General features: G+C 41.7%; 1 protein-coding gene across 2 annotated transcripts in view; it reads left to right on the top strand.

The window, feature by feature from the left end:
* The window catches only part of Astn1 (astrotactin 1), a 321,086-nt gene that overhangs the window by 121,264 nt on the left and 174,182 nt on the right, over window positions 1–25,640 (top strand). For both annotated transcript variants that reach the window (XM_087906372.1, XM_087906373.1), the window contains exon 2: window positions 682–869. In XM_087906372.1, coding sequence (XP_087762498.1) covers window positions 682–869 — 188 coding nt within the window. The remainder of the gene's footprint in view (window positions 1–681; window positions 870–25,640) is intronic.

Raw genomic sequence — 25,640 nt, 5'->3', positions numbered from 1 at the left:
TGTTTATACCTGTGATCAGGGCCCAATTCACACCACTTTCTTCACACATCACATCTGCTTTGCAAAACTGAAGAGACAAACAAAAAAGAGTGAAAACACTTCTTTTCCTGTCATGACAAGTTATCAGACACCTCTCATGGACTATGCAGTCTATGCGTATGGCTTCACAAACATGCCGGAAGCCCCAGTGGCTCTTCCATAACCTCCCAGGACTGCTCCATAAATGCTGGTTCTCCGCACAATAATTACCGACTCTCTCCTTGGTAGATTCATGGGCATCTAGGAATAATTGCTGCAGAGCTCACACATCCAGATTTACAAGAGGCAAACAACCTTGTATTTACCCCCGGGGATTATCGGGTATTCAAACTGTGCAATGTAAGGAATGCTATTGATCACAGGACGAGGGGTAGAACTTGAATTTTCACCTCAGTATTTATCTCACTGGGTGAGAGTCTGTCTCACTAGATTTATCATAGAAAGACCTGTGGGGGATAATTCTCCTCTTCTCTAGATCTCTTGTCTTCCTTGAGTTTTATAAGCAGTGATAAGTCTACCTGCAGTCAGAACCCTTTGTTTTCTGCAGATAGAATTGGTTTGTTGGTACCAGAAACCAGGACTATGAAATCTTGGTCTAGTACAAAATCTCACCTTGCAATTTTGGTGGTTTTTTTCCTCTAGAGATCTCTGGGAATACGGAGGACATCCCTCTGGTGCGCTGGAGGCAGCAATGGCTGGAGAATGGTACTTTGCTTTTCCACATCCATCACCAAGATGGCGCTCCAAGTCTCCCTGGACAAGATCCAACAGAAGAACCCCAACATGAGTCAGCAGAAGAGGAACTGAGGATCCTGCACATCTCAGTCATGGTAAGAGCAGGCTAGCCACAGCCTCCCGGGCACACATAGCTTGTGTTTGCCTTGATATTAAGAGTCTTGGTGTCAGCACTATATTCTTCGGTTTCTTGCTGTGATAACAAAATATCTTAAGTGACTACTTACAAAGGAGCCTGCAGTTCTGGAGGTCAGGGGCAGGTTTCTGTGTCAGTTCTTCTCTGGTGAGGACCTTCTCTGCTCTATCATATCATGACAGACAGCTATGCCAGGGGCAAGTGTGGAAGTGATCATGACCTAAACATGTTGAAAGCCAGAGAGGCACTATAGTTCCCTCCTAGGGCATTCTCCTGATCAATAGGGAACCAGAGGCTTCACCCCCACAAACACACCAATACTGCAATTCTAGAGACCATGCTTCCAACCTAAGAGTCTTTCAGGGAAAGGGGACATTTAAACCAACACAATAGATGTAGCTGTTTAAAATACAAATCCATAAAGGTCATTGAACATGCTGATGTGTAAACTTCTCATTTGTGGGGAATGCATCCACATGGGCTATAAAAGTTGCAGTTATTTCTTTTTCCTTATTTAAAATTATTTTCACTTTATATACCAACCCCAGTTTCCCCTTCCATCCCTTTTTTCACCCCTATCTCCCTCCATCTCAGTTCCCATCTACTCTTCAGAGGGGATAAGGCTTTCCCAAACCCCTCACCCCCTCACAACCCATTATTATAGCATTTATTTTTAGTGATGTTCTTAAATACAGGTTTATTTTACTTTAAGAAGAATTTTACCATGTTATTGAGACTTCACATTTCCATATAGATGTGATGATGGTGGTGAAGTTTTAGAACTAGGCTATAAAGCATCTATTGGCATACCCTTTGCTATGGATAAGAGAAACCAGGGTACTGATTTCTTGTGGTTGGGAGAAAAATAAGAAGATTTAGTAGTAACAAGCAGATGGGAGAGTCAATCATCCAACAAACCTTCATGGAGTAAGTATTTTAATTTATTCCAGTATATTAACTGAATAAATCCTTTCTAAGACTTTCTGATAATACCTCAAGTTTGAAAAAGCTTCTCCACCACTGGACGGTGGTGACGGACACCTTTAATCCGCTCACTTGGGAGGCAGAGCAGAATCAGGAGGATCTCACTGAGTTTGAGGTCAGCCTGGTCTACAAACTGAGTTCCAGGATAGGCAGAACTGTTACACAAGAAACTCTGTCATGAAAAACCAAAACCAACCAACCAAACAAACAAGAAACTAAAATGCTCCTCCATATATGGATGTATTTCTAGTTCTGCATGTTTTGTTACTGATGGCAACCATGAAGAAATCAGTACATTTTATATAGCTTGAAAACCTCCATTATCCAAAATTTAGGATGAAAAATCTCTTCATAAAAAACCCTAGCATATCTATATTAACCTAGTCATTGCACAGACAGACCTAATATATATACATCTGACTGAGCTTTTGTATCGTTAAAATAGCCATGAAGCTTCATTTTAGATTTTATGCTTTCATAATCAACTACATTTATGCCCATATTTACTCAGAAAACAAAGAAGAAATCCCTGGTAGAGAAAAACAAGAAAAACAAATAGTTTCATATCCTCTTTTTTATAACACATCTTCCTGCATTCTGTCCATTACAAGTTCTTTACAATAAATGAGACTTATTTTTTTAAAATACTGGTTTAAAATTTCTCAAAATATAAACCTTTCATTTCTTCTTCAGTCAGTGTCCTCATAGATAACTGGCATGATAGGTTAGCTTCATGGACCCAGGCATGTTCTTTAAACTATAGGGCAGAGAAAGGGTCCTTGAACAGGAAGTGATAGGCTCCAATGTCCAGGTAAGGCCATGAATGAAGTGGGAGAAAGAAAGCTACTCTACCTCACAATTGAAATTAATCAGTCGATTCATCGGGGAGAGGAGCTATGAACCCTTAATCTAAAGTTCTAAGCTATGTCAGGGAAGGTCATCATCTTCAGTGTGGTGATGGCTTCCAGAGAGTGGTGAGATCCAGCAAGCAAACCCTGTTAGTCAGGACTACATCACCTTCACATTTATAAATCCATTTTCTTCCAACAACCCACCTACCCCCGACCTGTGCTCCTAAGTGATTTTAGTTCTGTTTCTGTTTGATTCAAAGGGCTTGTCTTTGTCATACTAAATTTTTTTTAAAAATGCCAAGTAAAGGAAATCATATAAGGCACCAAGGATGAACGTTTGGTGTGATTATATCAGAACATCAACCCCTGACTACCAGAGATTAAGACAGAGGCTACGTGAGAAGGGGTGTTTGGCAGGGGAAAGGATACAGGATAAAGAACTGGCCCAAGGTGGCCGACAGCTTGCTCTAGAGGCTGTGGTCACACAGTCAGTGCCGCCAGGACTCTACCATCTATCCTTAGAATGTAACACATGTGTGTGCATGCATGTTCATCAGTGGCTTTAAAGAGAGGATGCTGATCAAGAATGCCGCAGGGCTTCAGGTAATACATCGTGCTGTAGAAATACCTGTGAGCTGCACTCCACAGTTAATGTCTCTGCTGAGAGCCCTGAGTGGGAATTAGGGGGCAGCTGACATTGGAATGAAGAGGAAACATCAGCCCCAGAGCTAGCTTTCAGATCTTTTTGATAATAAGTTTCTAGTTACCCAATGTGACCATCCCTCACCCACAATTTTCCAAATAAAATAGGTTTTTCTTTCAGCTTCCTTTCCGTTTACCAGATCTCCTGTTAGGCAGGCTGGAGGAGGTGGAGGGACAAAGGGTGCATGGGAAGGATGAGGCTAGAAGTGTGGTGTTTCCTCTAGCTTGGACTTTTGGGTGTGGTCAGATCTCATCCCCATAAATACTTAGAAAGTCTTTGACCTCGGCCTGGGAGCAGGATTTCAGAGTGTACAGAAGATAGCTGCCTTCCTGTTCATCTGTGTGGGAAATGGCTCCTCAGTGGAGCCCACAACATGCCGGTCCTCCCTGCTCTTCCCCCTTCCCATTCCACACACCACACACCCACAGACCCATACACCACACACCCACACACTACACACCCACACACCCACATACCCACTCACCACACACCCACACACCGCACACCCACACACCACACACCCACACACCAAACACGTGCTACCTTGCCATCCTCAGGCTGTTTCTCCAGAAACAGTTTCAAAGCCTGAAGTTAAGGATCTGCCCTCAGCTCAGAAATCAAGCCTGAGGGTATCCTGTTTGAAGATGTCATTCCGAGAATCTCTGATGGCCTCTTCTGAAGAGACCCGGGATCGGTAGACTGTATTTTATTCACTTTATACCACATCCTTTAGCGGTTACGTCGGCAGCTATGTGAGGCATCTGAAGTAGTGGCCTGATAAATGTCAGAAGATAGTAAAACCTTTTGGCCAGTCATAGTTTTGGACAGTGATCTGCGCATGCATGATATCACCCCAGGTCTTTGATAATAACAATACCAGAGCTATTTTTTATGAACTCTAATGATCATTAATGATGCAGTTTTCAGACTAGTTCAAAATAGAATCATTTGGAAAAAAACTAATGCTATTATCAAAATATGAATATGCCCCACTTTTTATCTGCCACTGAGAAGTTTTATATTTAGAAGTTTGGCAGGTAGTCCTAACTATTCCCAGTATGTATGGAGGGGATGAGGGGGTTGTGAACACCTGAAGTTTACGTTTCTTCGCCTGTAGCCGCTCTTTCCTCGGGTGTGCCGCCTTCATGCAGGGACTAGTGCTTGCTGTCATAGTTTGCTTTCACTGCATTTCATTTTAAACACAACATGTAAGGAATGATAGAATGACTAATAAAGGTATCTTTTTGTATCCTTCCGAGATGACATGAATGAGAATGTGCAAGTTGTCTCTCGTACCGTGCCATATATATCGGCAAAAATCATAGGGCTTGAGCAAAACCAATACTCCAGCCGGGTGCTTGGCAATTTAAAACTTTGAAAAAAGTTTCATTTTTCTTTCAATCACATCCTAAAATTTTTGAATTAGTTTTTCAAAAGAGTCACCATTTCTTCCTTGCGTTCAATAATTGGATTTCTCTTCTGAAATCTTACATTATTGCTTTGAGGGTCAAAGGATATATTTTAACCTCCTGCATGATTCAAACTGGCTGAAGAGATTTATTCCAAAATTTGCAGCATAATTGACATTTAGGACCATGACAGCACAGAAGCATACACTTTTGCAAACTCCTGAACAAGTGATAGCAGAATTGATGAATCAATACTGAGTGTGAATTTTAAACCAAAAGTTAAAAAAAAATCCTTCAACAACAAGGCAAATTGTTTATTCCACAGAAGACTAGATTCTGACACGATTTACATCAGATACTCAGAAACTGTGCAAATTTAGATTTCTACATGGTTCTTCTACTGATTTGCCGTATGATGCCCATTTTTCTTTTTAGAGTATATAAAAAGAATCTAATGGTGCATAATAGAATGTAAATGTATTGTCTCTATATTTCATGGTTGTAATTAAAGATAGCAATGTTAATAGATTTGCTAAATGCACATAGATTGGCTAAATTTTTCACAGCAACCAGCCTTCAGTTTTGTCTGTCTGTCTGTTGTCTGTGTAGTTTTTATTGGGTTAACTCCTACTGCTAGAGAATGTCTTTTGAACGTTAGCCTTCTTGGGCACAATTTAAAATTTTGTGTGTGTGTGGTAAAATGTCTTTGAATTTCTATGTGTCCATCTGAATATTCTATGGGCAAGCCAATCAGTCAGGGGAAAACACTGTCCAGGACCACTGTCCCTAGGTGTGTGAAGCCAAGAATCCTCAGGTTCCTGTAGACGTTACCTGTCAGAATTCCCAAAGGCCTATAACCCTTAAGATCCCTGCTCGTGGGAACGTCACTTAACTTAAGGAGCAGAGTTCTCTTTTAAGAAAGATATAAATATCAAATCTGGGGGACAAAAAAAAAAAAACCCTGCTGGTACTACTAGAAAGTTCTGGAGTCTGTTAAATAGAGAAGGACATTTAAGAGAGGTCCATTCTGGAGAAGCAACTTTTGAGTCCCTTTAGTCCACAACCTTCCCAGAGCCACCAGTGGGTGGATTCATTTTACAGGACTGGACAATGGCATTGTGTTGAAAGTCTCCATCCTAGCTCTTACTGTTCTTCTCAAGGCCATACAGTTATTCAATCATCATATGTCACTTTGTTTGAAGATTGGGTTCTTTCATTTTTAGAATGCAGGCACCTAGGATATAAGAGAATGGTCTCAAATGTGGAAATCATTGCCTTCAGGACCCCCAGGTGTTGGCAGAGGCTTCTCCTTCATTCCCAGCTGCTCAGACTCCCAAAATAATCACACAGAAACTAAATTATTTGCAATACAGTTTGGCCAATATCTTAAGCATATTTCTGACTAACTCTTTTATCTTAAATTAACCCATTTCTATTAATCTGTGTATTGCCATGTGTCTGAGGCTTATTGGCAAGGTTCTGGTGCATCTGTCTCCTGTGGGTGGCTACATGGGTTCTCACTGACTCTGACTACTCTCTCCTCCTCTATCTGCTTAGAACTCCCACCTTGCCCTATTCTGCTAAGCTACTGGCTGAAACATCTTTATTAATTAACAACAACAACAACAACAAAAGCAAAACATAGACAGAAAGACAGGGCTGGATGCTTTTTTATGTACCCTTTGCCTTTAACAAATTTACTATAAAAATTTATTAGCAAATTCATTAATCAAGGTCATTTTGCAGGTTGATGGTCAACCAATATTATTTGTGTCATTCAAATCAGGAGGCCCTATTTAAGCAAGGCCAATCTTTGGATCTTCAGAAAACAAATGAAAATGCTTAGGTATGCATTATACCACTGGAAAGGAAAGGACTGGAATAACAAGTCAAAAACTCAACAGTCAGATCCTGATTCATTTGCTTGCCTTTCAAGGCTTCTGTCAAGCGTCTGGGCTGACTTCCTGGTCATACCTGCATCTGTCAATGGCATCGCTAGATGTTTCTCCTTCCATTAACAAAATGGCAGGCTGTTTCTAAAGTAGTCAACAAAGTCTCTAAAACAAATGTCTTGCTCTGTTTGTTTGGAAGCCGGTTATGCAAAAACCTAGAGTTGCCAGGGTTCACAGAGAGTGTCGCCCAGACCTCCGTGAGGTTTGTCTTGCAGACTCCCCTCACCTGTCACCGTGGAGTGGTTCTTCTCCTGCCAAGCTATTGTTGGGCTCAGGTATGTGAGCTCCTTTGTAGATTCAGGGGCTCATCCCTCCTGTTCCTATGCTGTCCCTCTCTGTGTCCCTGTACTGCCAGAGTTGGGCTACACTACACCTGCTCTTGATTTAGAGCCGGAGGCAGAGGCTTCTAATGCTGATTTTACCACTTCAGGGAAGACTTGCTGACTAGAGGCTTCACTATTTCATCTGTAAGATGAACGCGTTGGTGAGACTTTCTAGCATTAGAGGGTGGAGCTTCCCTCAGGCTCTATCTGTGACAGAGTTTCACTGCAGGACTTCTTAAGTAGATAGGAGAGACAACACTCTCCTGACTTTTTAAAACAATAGATTTTCCAAAGGCAGATTTCCATGGAGGGAAGCTGGAGGGTTGCAGCCCAGTTCCTTCACATCCGTTTCTACTGTTTTGTTCTATGTGTTAGGTCCACTCTCTCTTACAGTTTTCTACATTCTGATGATTTTACATGTTTGAAGTTCCTTTTACTTGTCAAGACACTTCATTGGTGACCTCTTCAGACACAGTTTTTTCAACTTTGTTTCCACTGTTTCTTTTCTTTTTTTTCTAATTCTAGCTCCTGGGGGTGAAGGGTGGGGGCTAGGGGAATCTCACCAGATACCATAGTTCCTCTTTGTTCAAAGGTTTCATGTCATGTTAACCCAGAGGTAGATTTAATCCTGTTCTTCCATGTCAGCTACAGTTTAGGAGGAGTGAACTTAGTGACACATTCCTGATCCTGGCACAGCTTGGAAATTATAAATATAAATATATATGTAAATACATACATACATACATACATACAAACAATGCTTTCACTGTTTATTTATTTGGCATGGTAAGCACACTAAGATCTAACTTGATGAGCTGTGAGGGGCATCTAAGATAATATAGATACCATCACCATCACTAACTGTTATCATTACCTTCACTGTCTTCAAAATCTGGATTTGCCACTTGTTACATGCCAAGTATTATTTTAAGTGCTTTCCACATATAAATATTTGTTTCCTATTCTCATCACAGCATTATACAATACAAATTGTAACTTTCTGGTCTCCCAGAAGATGTGAGTAAGGAATAGGCAGGCTAAGTGTCTTATCTACTTCAACAGCTATTAATTTGCTGCTCCTGAATTGGAATTTGGGTAGCTGACAGAGCCTAGGCTCTCTGTGAGCACATGCATGTCTTTGCTGGTCTGTGCATTTGTGTGTGTGGATTAAGGCATACACAGACATCATGCATACGGAGGTAAGTAGACAACCTTAGTATGTTGGTTCTCACCATCCCCCTTGGTCTATCTTATGTTTTTCTGTAGATATACGGGCTAGCAAGGCCATGCGCTTTTGGTATGCTTTCGTCTTGGTCTCCCATGTCCCATTAGAATCAGAGACATTTGTGCTATGTACCCAATATTTGCATGGATACTGGGAATTTCAGTATTATATCATACTCAGGCCCTCATATTTGTGAGGCAGACACTTTGACCCAATGAGCATCTCACTAGCCTTATAGTCTATGCTTGCAGAAGCACCCAATCCAGCTCTGTCCTAAAGGAAGTATTCAGCCTATATTTAGTATTTAAACATATTCATTAGCAGCTTGTGTTGTTTTGTGGTCCTTTGTACTTTGTCTTATTGAGTCTATGAGCACTAGGACCCACTGCCATGGGAGAGCACAGCTTTCTGAGGCTATACCAGGCAGCTGACCTCAGAAACTCAGATTCCGTTCAGCTCCACTAAACCCACCTGCTAACCTTGGCTCTTACACTACACTGCCTCACAGCTGGCTTTGGACTTCTTGGCAGGGAAAGAAGAGACTAGCTGGGGAATTCCAACTCTGATATTGTTAAAGCTGTGTAGCGGTATACTCAGGTTTCTCCATATATATATAATATCAGACTTTTGAGGGGAAGTTTTAGGAATCAGAAAGACCTCTCTCTAAGCGTTGCTGACTTGCTAAAGATTTAAACAAATCATTGACTCATTCTCTCATTCCAATATTGATTCTTTTATTTAACAATATTTTTTATGCTTCAGACTTTTTTTTAGATAAAAAGTAGACAGAAATTGAATGTGACAAGGTCCTGGTTTTACAGAACTTGAATCATTTTATTAATACTTGACATTTGAAGGTGGCCCTGGGCAGACCTGACAGCCAGGTGAACCTTTCATTGTTTGTTTCTTCTCTCAGTTTTGCGGTATGTCCTAAACTTCAGCGAGACCCACCAGTTTCTCTATCTTTCCAGACACCAATGAAAATAGCAAGCGGGTTGATTTCACAAAGATGTTGCTGTCTTTTTTACCATCTGGAATGTAACTCACTTGACACAGAAACTGACAATAAACCTTTTCTGAAGAAATTTTGTGAAATAGGTGAATGTGTCCCAGAGGTAAACACTGAGACTTAGGGAAAAGCCACATATACTTTGAGAAATGAAGGCAAGATTCGGGGTACTTGTATCCAGATTCATTTTTGCTGCTAGATTCCTTGAGGGGGTAGCTTCTGGGCTGGCCTGGCATGTCCAGATTTCCAAAGTGTAAGGTAGTTTTATTTCTTTTGGCTAGCAGAGCAGAAATTCTACACTTGATGGAGATTAGGAGGGTACATACGGCGCCGAGCGAAACACCACTGCAGTATGAGCTGAGTTACTTCACATGGTGAAGAGTAGCTCCAGACAGTGAGATCCGGGCTTCGAACCGAGACTGGGGTTGGCTATGAGAAAACACTAGGCCTTGAGAAGCCTCTTAGGCCTCTAAGTTGTACAGCACTAAATTTCAGTGGCATACTTTATGCCAAGGGCTTCACTCTAAGAGAGACTGATTCAAACCATAATTCTATTACTTGCTAGATTTTCTAGTGACATTGTTGAAATTGCTTTATCTCTTTAAACTCTCTTTAGGACAGGGACAGTAATATATCTTCTCAAGGGGCTGTTCTGATGATTACATAAGGGATTCTGATAAAGCACGTCCTGCAGTGCCAGGACTATGGGAAGTGCCCGGTAAATATAAGCTAGGTAAACCCTCGGCATACTATGCAAACTGCCTGTACCAATTCTGTGTGCAAGTTGTTACCCAGGAGGCCACTACCTCAGGGAGCCATAAAAGCAGCTGGATTCATAGCGACTCCCTCCAGATGTCCTGGAGGATCGGTGCTTAGGGAAAAGATTGAGGCAATTAGGGCCATGAAGGCAACAGAATTGGTCGATTACAAACTATGGCATGTGTTCATGGATATCCAGGCCCTGATAGGCCTCTGCTTCATTGTTTACAACGTTTCCTAGCAGGTGTCCTAGCAGGTATCCTATGGTGTAGGCTGATAATCTCATCTCCAACTTCGCTGGAACTACTTCATTAGTACACTTAATTTTTAATCAGGCCAAGTGATGTCATTATGGGAATTCCTTTTCTACTCAGGTATTCATGCATACGACGGCTGTTATTCCTTCCATGCCCAATCAGGAGAAGAAGACATACAATATGGCAATACTCATGGCTAACATTGTGGAAAAACTCAGAAATTTTGACTCCTGCTATTGTTGTCTCTCTCCAGACAATACTGCTGCTTCCTCTTCTTTAGCCTATCAATCAATCAATTTGAGAATTTTCTTATAGGCCTGAAGTAGCCTTTAAATCTGATTGTAAACCTAAACCCTTAGGCTCTCCCTAGACACATAATAGACTTGAATATAGAAAATGGAGTCAGCTATAAAGCCACAGAGAGAAACCTTGCAGGGACAAATATTATCTAAGCTAAGGGTCTGTAGAAAGCAGCTGTAAGCCTTTTCAGCTCTGAGGGCACGTAAGCTATTTCATCTGCTCAGCTCTTGCCAAAGTACTTCTGTACTGCCATACAGAATATATAAATATATTGGCATGACTTTTTTTTTTCCAACAAGACTTTATTTACTAAAGTAAACAGTGAGCCACATTAGGAACATAGGCTACCGTGTGTGAATTTGATCAAATACATTCTCATCTTGTCTTTAGAACCCAAAGAGACTAAAATCTAACAACCTGTGGGGTAAGTGGTAAAGTTCCATCTTCAGTGTGAAAAAATAATAACTCACTAGTTTATTCAGCTCCCCATAAATTTATTTTAATTATTACTTAAGGCATGGATTATTCTTGTGAGAAATTTAAAGCCATATAGTAGTCACGAATTTAGATGACCTCCAAGCTCATTACCTATTCCTGTGAGATACTGATGGAATTCGTCAAGACACACATTGGTACGAATGGTGCAACAATACAAGCAGAATGTTCAGTATATGAACACCACAATTGTATAAACAGGGTATTCATTATGTTCTATTTTTCTTCTGTCTGGTTTCAACTTTGGTCCACACAGTTGATGTTTATAAATGTCAGGATATGTGGAAACACTCCTTTGGAGCAAAACACCGCAAGGGTGTAACAATGAAAGTAAAACTATGCTCCCAAACTTGATGGTTATGATGAAGTAGACTCGTGTGGGAAATGGTACAGGACGCTCTCAAAGTCTGCTGGTTTCTTGCATCCTCGCTGAGGCTCAGGGTGGACAAAGGCTTTCACACTTTGCCTTATAACATCAGCTTTCATCAGTATCGGCTGACATTTACTAGACATCTTGCTTTTGGGAGAGGATGATGTCAGTAGCTCCTCCTGAAGTCATGGAGGGAGCTGGTAAGGGCAGGTAGTTTTAGCTGCTGCCCTGCTATTTCTGACTCCTTCCACCCTGATACCTCCACCACCAAGGCTGACATCCTCAAATAGCCAGAGATGAGTCAAGTCGCTGACTAACTTGGCATGAATCAGATGTCGATTTGTCGATGCTGTACTGTGGCTGAAAGAACCAAGTGCTTTATTGAGTAGTAATTGAAACCTGCTAGTTCTCTCAGTCTCGAGGTCCCAAGACCCACATTTGAGACTTGTGGTGGCCCGTGCTATAAACTCAAATACCATAAAGAAGGTAGGGGTGGATGAAAGGTGTGCATGGAAGATATAAGGGAGTGGCACATTCATTTTCTCCTGTGCTGTATCTTATCTAAGCCGCTGAGAGGAACTCAGACATACAAACATTTGGGGTTTGTAAGAGTGGACTTGTCAGGGTCTGGCATTTGTTGCTTTAGACACATTCTTTCAGAGTGTGCTAAGCTGTTGTACAGAACTAAACTGGAAGACTCTGTATCTCAACGGTGATGACAAAGCAGCCATCTTTTATTCACTTGCCTTTTTCTAAATGCCATACAGTGTACATATCCAAGTCACCAGTCCTGGATTTCAGACGGCTATGTTGGTCCCAGTTCTTCTCAATGTTAGGGCTCAGAGTCAAACTGCAACGTCTGAGGCCTACAACCATGTAAGGCCTGTTCCCTCTCCTTGGACACTACCTAAAGTGGGGATAGGGCAATATCACCCCATCCCATGTAGGACTGTGCTGGGAGCTTCTATTAGTACAGACCCAGCTCTTCTAGCACAGTCTGTATTAGACCTGAATGACTTCAGTGATGAGAAGAAACAGGTGGGTGTGTCAAGCAGCTTGGGGGTACGGTAAGGCCACCGAAATCCAAGATTAGGCCTAGTATCCCATTTTTATCAACACCCCCTGAAATTTAGGCAGGCTCCTCTGGATTTTCTTCTGAAAATGTGAACTTTGGCTGACAAATGTTATGAAAACTAGAAGATTTTTAATGTCGTATTTCAATATACTTTGTATAAACATTTCCCAAGTATTTTAATGTAAATTGACTGATGTTTCAAGCTTATGGCTATTTCATTCTTTATCCGAGATGAAAATACCAATAAAAGCACAGGTTTGATGGTCTGGTTAATCATTTCCATGCAAATTAGAAATGATCTTTTATAACATTAATTATGAAATTAAAATGTTTTGCACTTTTACCAGACCGTGGTGTGCCAGGTACTAGGAACACACCATCGGGCATTGGCCTCCACCTTGGGATTCTCCGGTCAGGTGACCTTGTGAGTAGCCTCAGGCTATCACATCCAGGTCTTATGAAAGCGAAGGACGTGAGGGACACAGAAGTCCCTAGCTGGCATACTTGAAAGTAGTCTATGAAGAAACTTTCATCCCCTGCAGCAACTTGGCTCCCCTCTTGCCATTCATGAACACGAGCAGCTTGGCTCGCCTTTTCCCATTCATGAACGTGAAGCAGTAGTGTGGGGGGAAATGAAACAGTGGAGTTGTGTGACTACGGGTGAGGTGGAATGTAGAACAGTCTCTCTGGGAGGGAGGCACTTCTACTTCCCACTGTCTTTGGGAGAGGCTTAGTGACTGTGGTCTTTCCCCAGAGCATAGATGAGTCTCTAGCAAGTGTCAGTTCCTCACAGCCTCTCAACTGTCTCCGTAGAAGTTCCTCCAAGTTTTCTCACAGGAAGCCCTCTGGACGGAGCAATCCTGGGACCCCATGAAGAATCAGATGATGGGGAAATCTCCCAGTCTCAGTTTCAGGGGGCCCAATAAAGAGGGAAATCTTGGGGGAGGTGGTGATCTTCAGAAGGAACTCAGACTTATGGAACAACAGTGTCCGTTCCCGGTGGGTGGGAAGCTTCCAGACTCCCTTCCCAGAGACCCTCTGGTTCTCCTTACAAATTCTGGAGAAGACAAGCAAAGGAGTTCAGTCATGCACCCTAGGACATTCTAGGACAAGACATTTCTTCTTCCCACTCCCTGTCCCCACTAGTCACGAGGCATAGCAAGATTTTTTGCCTGTTTGATCAAACTTGAAATTGCTGCTTATTTTCACCTCAAGCCATCTGATGGAAAAAGCTAGACTAAGAAGTGTCCCTTTAAGCTATTCTGTGGAGTGCTGGAAGCACATCCTAAGGGCTGAGTCTTGCATTCAGAATTTTTTTTTGTAAGGAGAACCTTACCCATTCCAGGCCACTAGGGTTAGAGAGAAAGACGAGCCCATAGGACAAAGATGGCGGTTTCATCTGAAGACCATCTACACAAATAAAGAGCACTTCCCCATTGCTCAGGGACTACTTCCTAGTGATGATTCCTCATCCAGGATTCCCCTTTCTGTGCCGACTGACTTCCTGTCCATGTGCCCATCATGGCTAATGGAGCCTCCTGTCTGCCCATCTTTCACTTGTCATTTTTTTCCAGATGTTTCTAGAATCTCCCCCCTTCTTTCCCTCTTTCCTACAGGTAGAGACCTTCATGGTTTCCTTGGGCCAAAGCAAGGACAATTGTGTCCTTCCTCTGACCTGTTTGGAAAATCTCCCTCTCCTCACCATCATTCATAAAACCCAGCTCAAACTACATTCTCCTCAGGGGAAAACACAGAGTTCCCTTAGCACAGAAACTGAAATCCAAGGTGGCTAGCCTTTCACAGCCTGACCATCTCCCTTCATAGCCCATTTTAATCTTTACCCTAGCCACCCTGAGTAGCTCACTCCGGCCTCCAGGACCTCCTGGCTGTTTAATACTCTCATGTTTTAGCCAGCGACAGTCCTTTGGCTCACAATGATTTTGTCCCTGAGTGGGGTCACGTCTTCTCACTCTCTATATTTCTCCTCACCTCTTGATTTACTCTAGGAAGCTGTCCCTAATGCTCTCCTTTTCTCTGGGCTATGCTCACTCATGATAGACATTTCCTTGTTGCTCTTATCTCTGCATGAAGATGTCTCTCATGAGAATGTGCTCCTCACTGGGGGGCATTATGTGTTCTGTATCCTAATTGAGTCTTCCTGGCAAGAGACCATGAAGGACTTTGATAAAGAACACACACTTGTATGAGAAAGGCTGACTGGGTCTGACCACAAAAAGCTAAAATTCAGATAAACTGGATTGCCGAATGACTGGATTGCTGGTGTCTAGCCAGGGACTTCCTCTGTGCTAAGAGACCTTCAAAGGGATAATTTGATAATTCCTGCCTCCTCCTTTTGGGTGTTTGTGGCTTCCTTTCCTCACTGCACTCATGGAACTAGGACCTTAAGAAAAGACTGTTTCTCACACCAGAAGTGGGTCTCCATGAGGGCATGTCTCCTCCATATTGTACGTATAATGTATCTCATGTAAATAAACATTGTTATCATTGTAATTGAGTATAGGAATAACTTGTTTTATATAAAACCTGCATACATGTATTTTAGTTGATACCGAAATAAGTGACGAAAGGATTTTCTGATGAGGAATCAGTTCTGAAATTCAGGAGGTATTGGAGAAGTCCTGGTGAGATCACATGATGTTATGTATTAAAGAGGCTCCTCCGGACTCTGGAAGTCTGGAGAGTTCCTTGTCCAGCCTTTGGGGGAAAAAAAAACAGCTATTCCTGGTTTCCTTGTTCTTGGCAGCTCTTTTCACACTTCTGTAGTCTGCAGCCATGGTGTCATGAAACCTGCTATGGCCCCATGAATTGTTAAGATGTGAAAAGCACATTTGATCCTAGCAATAAGTAAAGTGTTGAAGTTTGTGACTGGCTTCCGTTTCTCATTAGAGCAGTGTTGGGGTTATGAATGACTTATAATAAAGTAGTTCCCACTCAACTCACATTCCGCTGTGCTCTCTTAACTGAGAAAGAGGGAAAATACAGTGTTAGAGCAGCTACAAAGTGCATGGGACCTCCAGTGCCGCTGTGAGGTCTACCTAGCTTGTGCCCCTCGTCTGTCATGGTATGGTGGCAGAGAGAACTGCTGGGCCTGATAGCATTTGGCCCTCTGTGAGCCGGACTTACTCCTCCCAACTCCAGAATGGAGCTATCTAGTCTCCCCAGTCACTGTAGAAACTGAAGCACAAGTATGAGTAATTTTACAGAAATAAATACACATGATGTACTGATTTTAAAAATGAGAATTAGACCTTTAGTTTCCAAGAAAAGGGTCATTTAAAAAAAAAAAAAACTGTCCCTTTTACAATGCATGTGATACAGGCTGCCATGGATAATTGGGTGCTAAATAGATGTTAAAATTTTTGATGACAAATTTCTTTGACCTCTCTGGTGATGAGACTATTCACAGAGAGCCCCACAGACTGGGGCAGGAACAGTAAGATCTGAGTGCATGTCAATTAGTTTACAGGGGGAAAAAAGTGTCCATTGAGCTGAGCCCTCAGCCGTCTCACAACTGCTTGCCAGTGGTACCAAGACTCATGCGCCAGAGTCAGGCTGGAGAAAGATAAAGTTCTGAGCTTTCTTAAAGCACAGTCCTCTTCCTGAACTGAGCGACAAATCCATGCACCTGCTGTTTGAACGTCTTGTAGGTGAGGAAACTCTCGTCTACCTCTAGTTAGTCCCTTCCAGGAAGTTGAAGAGCCAAGTTTGCGACCCCGTGAGCCAGTCCAAGGGCCAGCCGGCTGCTAGCCACAATGACAGGTGCCCAGATGAGCAGACAAATGGTGCGGCAGGAAGGCTACTTGTGTTTTCTCAACCTCATTGAGCCAGTGGGGATCAGTTAACCAAACAGTTGTGCTCACCAGGGACCTGCCCTCTGCTGGATACTCTTCTAAAACAAGCGTTCTAGCAGGCATTTCAAAAGCGCTTCCTGTATGCCAATCAAGTCGGCACTATGATGTGAGGAACTCCAAATTATGAATTCAGGATTTATTAATATATATAATATATATTATATATAATATACATATACTTCAGGAGTTGGGAAATAACATTCCAGGGAGAAAAGGACTTGTGCTGGGTCTTCACAGAGTGGGAGGTGCTTAGGCCAATAGAAGGGAATGACAGTTTGGGTACAAAATCATGTCAGGAAATGCCAGGGCAGACAAAGAGTAAAGGCTCAGAAACGGGCCTAGATAATGACCCCAGACCCCGTTATCCTCTCCCTCTTTCTCTCTCTGTGTCTCTCTTTATTTCTCTCTCTATCTCTGTCTCTGTGTGTCTCTCCCTCTTTCTCATTGTCTCTCTGTGTATCTGTCTTCGTCTTTCTCTCATACACACACATACACATAAGTGTAATGTATTAAGAATAAAAAAGGATAAACCACAACTATTTAAAAAAATAGAAAACTGAAGCTTCATGAACACTGTGATCTAAATTAAAATTAATTCATGATGACACTACACATTGGCTGGGAATGGTGAGCTCAGGGTCGCCTGCCCCAGACACAGAATTAAACATTGGCCTGGCAGATGAGGGTCGTCTCATCAGTTGCCTTGGAAGCAAGAGTCTCTGCTGCTCTTTCTGTCATGTGATCAGTTCTGGCCGGATCAGGCTGACCCACGAATTTGCTCTGCATGATTGAGTCACTGATCAGTAAATTAAAATCCGACAAACAATAGCACAGTTGAGCCTTTTGTTGTCTCCCATGAGGGAGAGGGGGAAGAGCCAGGGCTCAGTTTCAAGCTTCCCTTTGCCCTGGCCCATCTTTAGCTGGTAAGCATCAGGCTTGTGCCCAAGGTCCTGATGTATGTACCAGGCATCTGGCTGGGAACAAAGTGAGCCTCAGTCAGCTGGTGAAGAAAAGAAGCTTCTGTGGCAAGTTCCCTACCTCACTCCATCACCACCCCACCCCAGTCTAAAAATCCAAGCCCACGAGAGGAAACCTGAAAACCAAAAGGACAAAGCTGGCAGCAAGTGACAAGGGTGGATGGTGCACCAGGGAAGGAGGAGGCATGGTAGGGGAGTGGGGATTTATTTTTTGGTGTTATTTTTTCGCATTAATGATGAGAAGGGTTTGAAGACTTGGTTAATGACTTTGCCAGAAAAAAAAATTGTAATTAGCTGAGGAAAATATGCTGCTGATCCTGGAGCCGGTGGTTTAGTGAAGCCTGCTCTAATGAGGATGTCAGCCCCTCATTCGGATTGCCGTTACAAACCAGGCCTCTTCTCCAGAGTTTGTGCTTGATTAGCTCCAGAGAAAAACTGAACGTAAGACATTCTTTAGAGAGAGAAATAAGAACCGTACCAGTTAGTACATAGCCCCGGAGGGCCACCTTTTCCTGTCAAACTCTTGCCTCCTCCACGCATGCTTAGAGCCTTTGATGAAGGCTTGGAAGGGGTCTTGGCACAGAATTCTTGGATTGTGCTTGGGTGTGAACATGTCCCTTAAGCCCTAAATTACTCTCTCCTACCTTTGTTACAGTCTTCAGCTCTGTTGTGCATCTTCCTGGGAGGACAGGGCTGAGCCACAGCTGGATTGTTAAAAGGGATATGACAGCAAAGACTCATTGTTCTCTCTAGGGTTTGGATTAAAACTGGGGGCTTGTGATTAAAATTTAGAATGTTCTGGATCAAATAACTTACCAGTTGGAGGCACCTTGTGACCAGCAGTTAATGGTTTTTGCTGGGAGTGAGCGTTGCTATCCTTTGGATCTGTACTGGTTCGTTTTTACTGTCAAGATGACACAACCCATAGTTACCCAGGAAAGAATTTCCATTGAGGAATTGTCCCGATCAGATTGGCCCGGGCCATGTCTGTCAGAAATCATTGTGATTGTTGATTAAAGTGGGAAGGCCCAGCCAGCTGTGAAAGAAACCATTCCTCAAGAAGATGGCCCTGGCCTGTATACACATAGCTAACTAGGAGCAAGCCACAGACCAAGTCTGTAGCAGCCTTCCTCTGTTGTTTCTGATTCAGTTCCCATCTGAGCTCTTGACCTGACTTTTCTCTGTGATGGACTGCGATCTGGAAGGGCATACCAAATAACCCCTCTCCTCCATCAAGCTGTTCTCGGTTATGGTCGTGATGTTTACCATCGCAAACGAAAATAAACTAGAACAGGGTCCTGATGCAAAATGTGATATTGAGGGTTTTGCTTTTATCCTCTGTGTCTACATCCCTTGGCCAGAAACTTGGGGGTTATGTGTGTGGGTATCTGACAATAATGCAATTCCTAGTTTCCATCCATCTCTGTTGTGCTGTAATACCATGCAATGGTCTACTGTTCCACGTAGGTCTCTATTTGCAGAATAAGAATTTACAGACAATAAAGGAGTCTCAAGTCTGTGTGCTTGTATATTATGCTCTCAAGGAAGTAGCTGAGACTTTCTATCCTTGGATTTTTGAAGAGAGTTAATCTCTCTCTCTCTCTCTCTCTCTCTCTCTCTCTCTCTCTCCCTCTCTCCCTCTCTTTCCTCTCTCTATTTTATGTGTGGATGTGGGCATGGATGTGCATAGCATGGATACTGAGATCAGAGGATAACTTTGGGTGTTGATCCTTAAGAGTTTCTATTTTGTGTTTGAAACAGCAAATCTCATTGTCCTGGAACTTCTCCATGGCATCAAGATAGCAGCCATTAGGGCTTCTTGGGATCTACCTGTCAGACATGTGAGCTTCCAGGAATCGAGCTCTCTCCTCCAGCCATCTTGCCCTAGCTGGAATTATAGACATTACCTACTATATCCAGCTTTTTTATGTGAGTTCTGGGCATCTGAATTCAAGTCCTATTGTGAAGCAAGCACTTTTCTCACTGAACTTTTTCCCAGCTTCATTACACTTGGAATGCATCTGTCCCATAACTCTTGATATCAGTCCGCTCCCTCTATGTAAAGTGACCACCCTTGGCACAATTGAAATAGTACTCTTTATTCTGCCCAATGGTCAAACTTCACTGAAGGATATGGTGACATTTTGTTCAGGCAATATTGATAGTACCAAGTATTGACACATGGAAATATTTGCTTGAATAGCCCCAAAGATTAGATGTCAAGACAAGATAGTCAAGGGCTTAATTTAGAGAGTATGAAGAGAGAGTTGGATGACTAGGGCCTTTGCTTTTGTGGTAGGTCTTTCCTCTTCTACAAGGTTCTGTAGCTATATTGCTAAGGTGAGTGGTTAGGTTAGGTATTGGTTTGACTTTGTTTCTCTTGATAATAATCTGCCTCATTGGGACCCAACATCTAACTTGTAGAAATTAATTAACTCTTTTAATCTTCTGTTTCTTCATTTGAAAAAAGTGAATAATTTCTATGTCTGTTTATTGGTAATATTCAGTGAAATAGTGAATGAATTAAGCATTGGATCTGGCACATGGTAATAATTTAAAAAAATACTATTATTACTATTAACTTCTTTTCTCCATCATTCCACTAGTATGGGAAGATTACAGTATGTCCTTCTAGTCACAAAAAGAGACAGAAACTCAAAGAAGAATGAAGTACACTCAGTGAAGTTGTGATTAAACGATGAGAAGTATAAGAAAGGGTTTCTCCTTGAGATTGTCATGAAATAAACCATCAGCTATGTAGGCTCTTCTGTGTCACTGAATAATCTTTAATAAGAGAGGAACAGGGTCAGGGGGCTCTGAATAACCTAACTAGACCCTGGCACAGGAGACCTCATAACATCCATGATGATCAAGTTGTACCCTACCTGTAGGTCATGAAAATGACAAAGGCTGTACCCCATCTGAAAGGCCTTCCACCTATGCCTTTTCTAGTCTCTCTGAGAAACACAGTTTTGAATTTTCATGTTGGAAAAAAAAATCAGATCTTTGAAGTTATAACTGGCTTCTCTAGTGACACGAAAGACTATAGACCAAATTCGTGGAAATTTTAGCTTCAATTCTCAGCTGATGGTGTCACAGGCTGTTTTCTTCTGAAGTGACTGGGATCCCCAGGTTATACTTTGCATATGGACTGCCTCAATGACTGGGTTTTAAAGCTTTTGGTTATTTTTTTATCAGTCCCAGCTGTGGCCCCCAGAGCCAACAACTCTCTGAGGCTTCCTTTCCTCCCCTTAAACTGAGCTGCCTCACTTTTGAAGAAATAGAAGAAAAATCTCAAATAATTCCATCTGATTAAAAGGAAAGTAGAATTCTAATGGTCATTAGCAATCAGTATCTACTGCCTCTTCTGTTACTTGTTCAATAATTCCTTTAATGTTGGGTCCTAATGGAACAGATTATTATCATGATTTCATTTCATCAAGATCACCTACTGCATGAAAACAGGGAGGAAAGGAAAGGAGAATAGCCAAGAATAGGCATTGGGCATTAGCCAGCTGGAGATGTTTATTTATTGGCTTCATGCTTGGCTAGTGAAGTTTAGAAGGGCTGGTGCTCATAGCCCAGGGAGAAAGCCTGTCTCACGCTGCTCTGCCCACGGGCTGCTGAGACAGCGACCTGGAGTGCTTTTGCTTCTATGTGGATCCTTTAATCTCCCAGATTGGCTGTCATGCATAATACACACATTTATGCATGGGTGTGCGCACACAGCCACGCAAATGGGTTCTATGCAGATCTGTCCTTTTAATACCTGACACTGATTAGGGGTCACATCCATAATGCCTGCCTCAATTGCATCATCTTTCATAAAATTGTTGAGTTTAAATCTAGGGGGATGTCAGGACCTAAGCTCTGCCCTATTCCTCTCTGCCCACCTAGACATCGAGGCCAGTCATGAGAATGAGGGAGTCCACTGAGGTGGCCTGGGACCTTAGAACAGAGCTGTGATAAACAATGGCTTTATCATCCTGGTCCACTCAGCCCCGCTCACTTTAGCATTCTCATTAAGGCAAAGGCAGGGAACTGAAGCTATCGAGGATCAGAGAGCGGTTTAAGAAGAAATGCATCCCTTAGAGCAAAGACAAAGTCAGAGGTCTGAGTCAAGAAAACTCTCAGGAGCCAAAAACGCTACTCTAGAAAAAGAATTCAAAGGAGGAACCCCTAAATAGCCCAGGCTGACTCCTGCACACTAGCGTCCAGTCACTGCCCCTGTTGGCTCCAGGATCTCATTAGATTAACCTTCTGAGTCTCATAAAGGACTTACAAACAAACATTCTAGATTCCAGAGGAAAGAGAGTGATCAAAGATAACTGTCTTGAAACTTTTAGACCTAGGAAAACAAAAATTAAGGAAAAAAGAAAGAAGTTATAATGTTAAGTTGCCTTAGAGAAAATCTGACCATAACCTCACTAAGTGAGAGGGGCCCTTAAGGATAACCCTGCCTACCTAGAAGGCTCTTCATGTCAGAGTCAGTCTTTTGTTAATGGGAGGTTGCTGTTCTCTATCTTTGCTGGACAAATAGCATTTTAATGAGACAGGATCTTCAGAACATTCCATCTCTTCCCTGAGAACTGGCTGCTGGGGACTAGAAAAGTGAGTAAGGGAATCTGGGGGTCCCAAGGCAACAAGTACCAGCAAAAGCTCCATTTAGAGGCTAGCCAGGTATGGTGAGGCTTCCTCCTGTGGGAGAGCTGTACAGCTCATGGCAGAGGACTCAGAACACATATTGAGGCCTCTTAATTAATATGGTGGCCCATGGCAACTGGAAAGCATTTCCAGAAGATTAAAAGCCCTAGAAAGGCCCCAAGAGAAGATGATGTTCCTAATAACTTATAAATTGAACTTGCTGCTTAATATGTTTAAAGTGTTTCACTTGTCTACCACTTGGGAAGGAAATAGGCAAGGGATAATGGATGTCTATTCACCAAGCACCACAGGAGAGAAAATCTGTCAGAGAAGATAACCAAGGGGTTTTCTTTCTAGTTTGGGTGGCTTCCTCTGGCAGTAAAGGGATTCTCAAGGTCAAGAATATGCTACCATCTTAATGACATTAATTGACTTCAAAGATCGGACTTACCTTTGGGAAGGGAGATGTCTGTTTGTCAGTGCTAAATGGAGTTGATGGTTGTTTCTGAACCAACATTATATCCTTGGTCTGTGGTTTTGGTTAATGGTCAGCAAGACATGACCAAGTTCTTTCTACCCTCCCAGCTTCACATTTCCAGTTAGTCATAGGTCATGATTAGAAATGTCAACAACTGATAACAGGAATTGCTCCATTCCCTTTAGTTACCCAATGCTATAGAGGAAGGCAGATATAAGATTCTAATATCTGGTGATTCTAAATCAAATCAAGTTAACAAATAAGTTTCATTATTATAGAGATCTTAATGCTAGTAATTTAGGACTGTTTTCCAGTTGACTAACAGAGCACAAGATCAGAAAGGCATTGTAACCATCCATCTAACTACCTATCTATCCATATATCCTCTGTCTATCTATCTATCTATCTATCTGTCTGTCTGTCTGTCTGTCTGTCTGTATGTATGTCTATCTATCTATCTCATATTTGTCTGTCTATATCTGTCTGTCTGTCTGTCTATCTACCTACCTACCTATCATCTATCTTATCTATATATTACCTATCTATCTGTTATCTAGATATCATCTATCATCTGTCATCTATTATTTATTTGTTTATCACCTATTGATTCTATCCATTCATCATCTGTCTGTCTGTCTGTCTATCATCTATGCCACCCATTTGTTATCCTGGAAATCTGACTCTGGATTAGAATGTGACTAGATGGCCCATGGATTTGCTAACTTTTCTCCTCTTTGTCTGGTTCCTAGAAAAGTCAAAGGCAGATATGAGTTATTGTTGTCATATAAGAGTTATGTCATATAACAGTTATAATATGGGTTATCGTTGGCCCTGATCTCCAGGCATTGTTAAGGAAAAACAGAAGACTAAATGTTCCAATCTAATTTTTAATTTTTTTCACCACCATTTAATTCCGTTAGGGATGCAATTTGTGTCCAGTTGCCTTGAGGGATAATTAGCAATGTCTCAGATTCGCTGTACGGCTACCACTCCACTGAGCTCTGAAATGCTAGCTGATTGATTGGCCACAGTCTCTTGACAGATGGTCACTAGAAACAAAATCTCAGCTTTTCCTCTCTTCTGCCAATGGCTCACACAACCCAGGTGATGCCCTGGAACTTCTGGGACATTTCATAGATTCAGACTTTTTTATTTTATGATTTATTGATCATATGACACTGACCAGTGAAGGGTTTCACTGGCCTCTAGGTTCTCAGAGCCTCATTTCCTGTACAGCACATCTTTACCTTTGCTGCTCCTTTTGTTCTAAAAACTCTAGCTGTTTTTAGTACCAATAATCAGCCTGACTTTCTTTTATGCTTCTATTTACTTTTGTTAGTTTGATTTTGTTCCCTGACTAAAATGTAAACTCCATTAGATTAGGAGCCCTACCTGTATTATTCCTTTAACAGTAATAACAGAAATCACTAGAAACACACATCCCCAGAGCAGATCTGGCAAACACTCATTGAATAGCTTAATAACAAATAAATGAGTTTTCTAAGTAGTCGGCTTGTATGAATTTAGCTTATAGGCACATAGATATCTATATTGCAATGTACTCAAAGTTGATGAGCCCCATCTTTCTTCTCCTCCTCCTCCTTTCTCTCTCTCTTCCCCTTTCTCTACTCATTCCTTCATTCTATAATCAGTTATTGACTTTCTGCCTTATGCCAGGTATTAAAATCAACTTTAGAGCTATAAGAAATATGTCAGACATGACCACGACTTTCATTAAGTCTATACTCGATTAGAGGAGATAGAAAAGCCAGTCAAAGGCAAAAGCACTTGTAGCTAATGTGGAAAGGTCTATGGGCAGAGCATTGATGCTGAACTGACTTTGAAGAGTCAACTGAGATGGGGGGCAGGAGCCAAGACCTAGGTGAATACAGAGGGGGTCTTGTGGTTGAAGTAGAGAGTTAGGACGGACTCAATATGGAGAGCTGAGTAAAGTTTTTCTGATCTTGGGTAATTACCATCAATATTATAGAAAACACTGTTACATAAAAATTATAAAATATAAAAATTATTTGACAAACTTCACATTTCTCTCTCAGGTGAGTGCCACAAATGTCAATTTTATAATAGAATAAAGGTTTTTTTTCATTTGTTTGATCTCTATTAAATCCAGTAGAAATGATTTATTGATTTTTAAAAGAAAAATATGCTTTAAAATGTCACTTATTTGCAAGGTGTTTGTGAATAGATACAGAGTCCACATATAGTTCCAGTATGATTATATTTACAAACAACCATTCTGAGAAAAATCAATCAAATACTCAGAAGCCTCATGGAAAGATAATAAAGTGCAAAACAATGCTATACCATGAAGTCGGTTGTTACTTATTTTCAGTGCTCAAAGTCTGCAACTTATTGCTCATTGACTGAATACAGATGCATCCTAAGGTTTTGTTTTGGATTTTCAATGCCATAAAATCTGAAGCGAACACAAATACATTTTGAGCAGAGCGACTGAGTCCAGAAACACAAAGCTAGCCAAGGCTTCCCTTTCAAACTCCTGTACTTTCCCTGAATCTGGCTTTCCCTGAAACCAGGTTGGAGAGTGTGTTCTTGCCCAGACTGTAGGTAGAGGTCTATCTAGACTCAAATGTCAGAGGGAGTTTGTTCGACACAAAATACTTCCATTTGCAGGAAGATAATAACCTTCATCTTGTCTTTCTCCCTCATTTGATTAGCAGAAAATCCTTGGATGTCCTTGACCTAAGGTTTGAGTCATTTTTATACGCCACCTTTTTGAGAATCTTTGAAATAAATATCCTAAGACATCTGTGACTTCAGGTGTAAACTTTTCCATGTAGGTAGGAGAGTTAAAATTAACAGATATTCCAATGAACTGGACTTATATGGGAATATAATGCAACTGAATAGACCAGTGGACTTCCAAGTTCTCATTGTGGAAAGACAGTTTACTTAGCTTTCTAGACATATGCCTTAATCTAATACAACAATCAGTTCTTTTTATTATAAAGGGGCTTCATACTTTTACTTGGTAGCTGACCATTGAATAGAGCATGTAAGGACTTCAG

This window comes from Myodes glareolus, chromosome 5 (genome assembly GCF_982192425.1).
Source record: "Myodes glareolus chromosome 5, mMyoGla1.1, whole genome shotgun sequence".
Lineage (NCBI taxonomy): Eukaryota > Metazoa > Chordata > Mammalia > Rodentia > Cricetidae > Myodes > Myodes glareolus.
The sequence above is the reverse complement of the archived record's forward strand: the minus strand, read 5'-3'. Positions and strand labels throughout refer to the sequence as shown.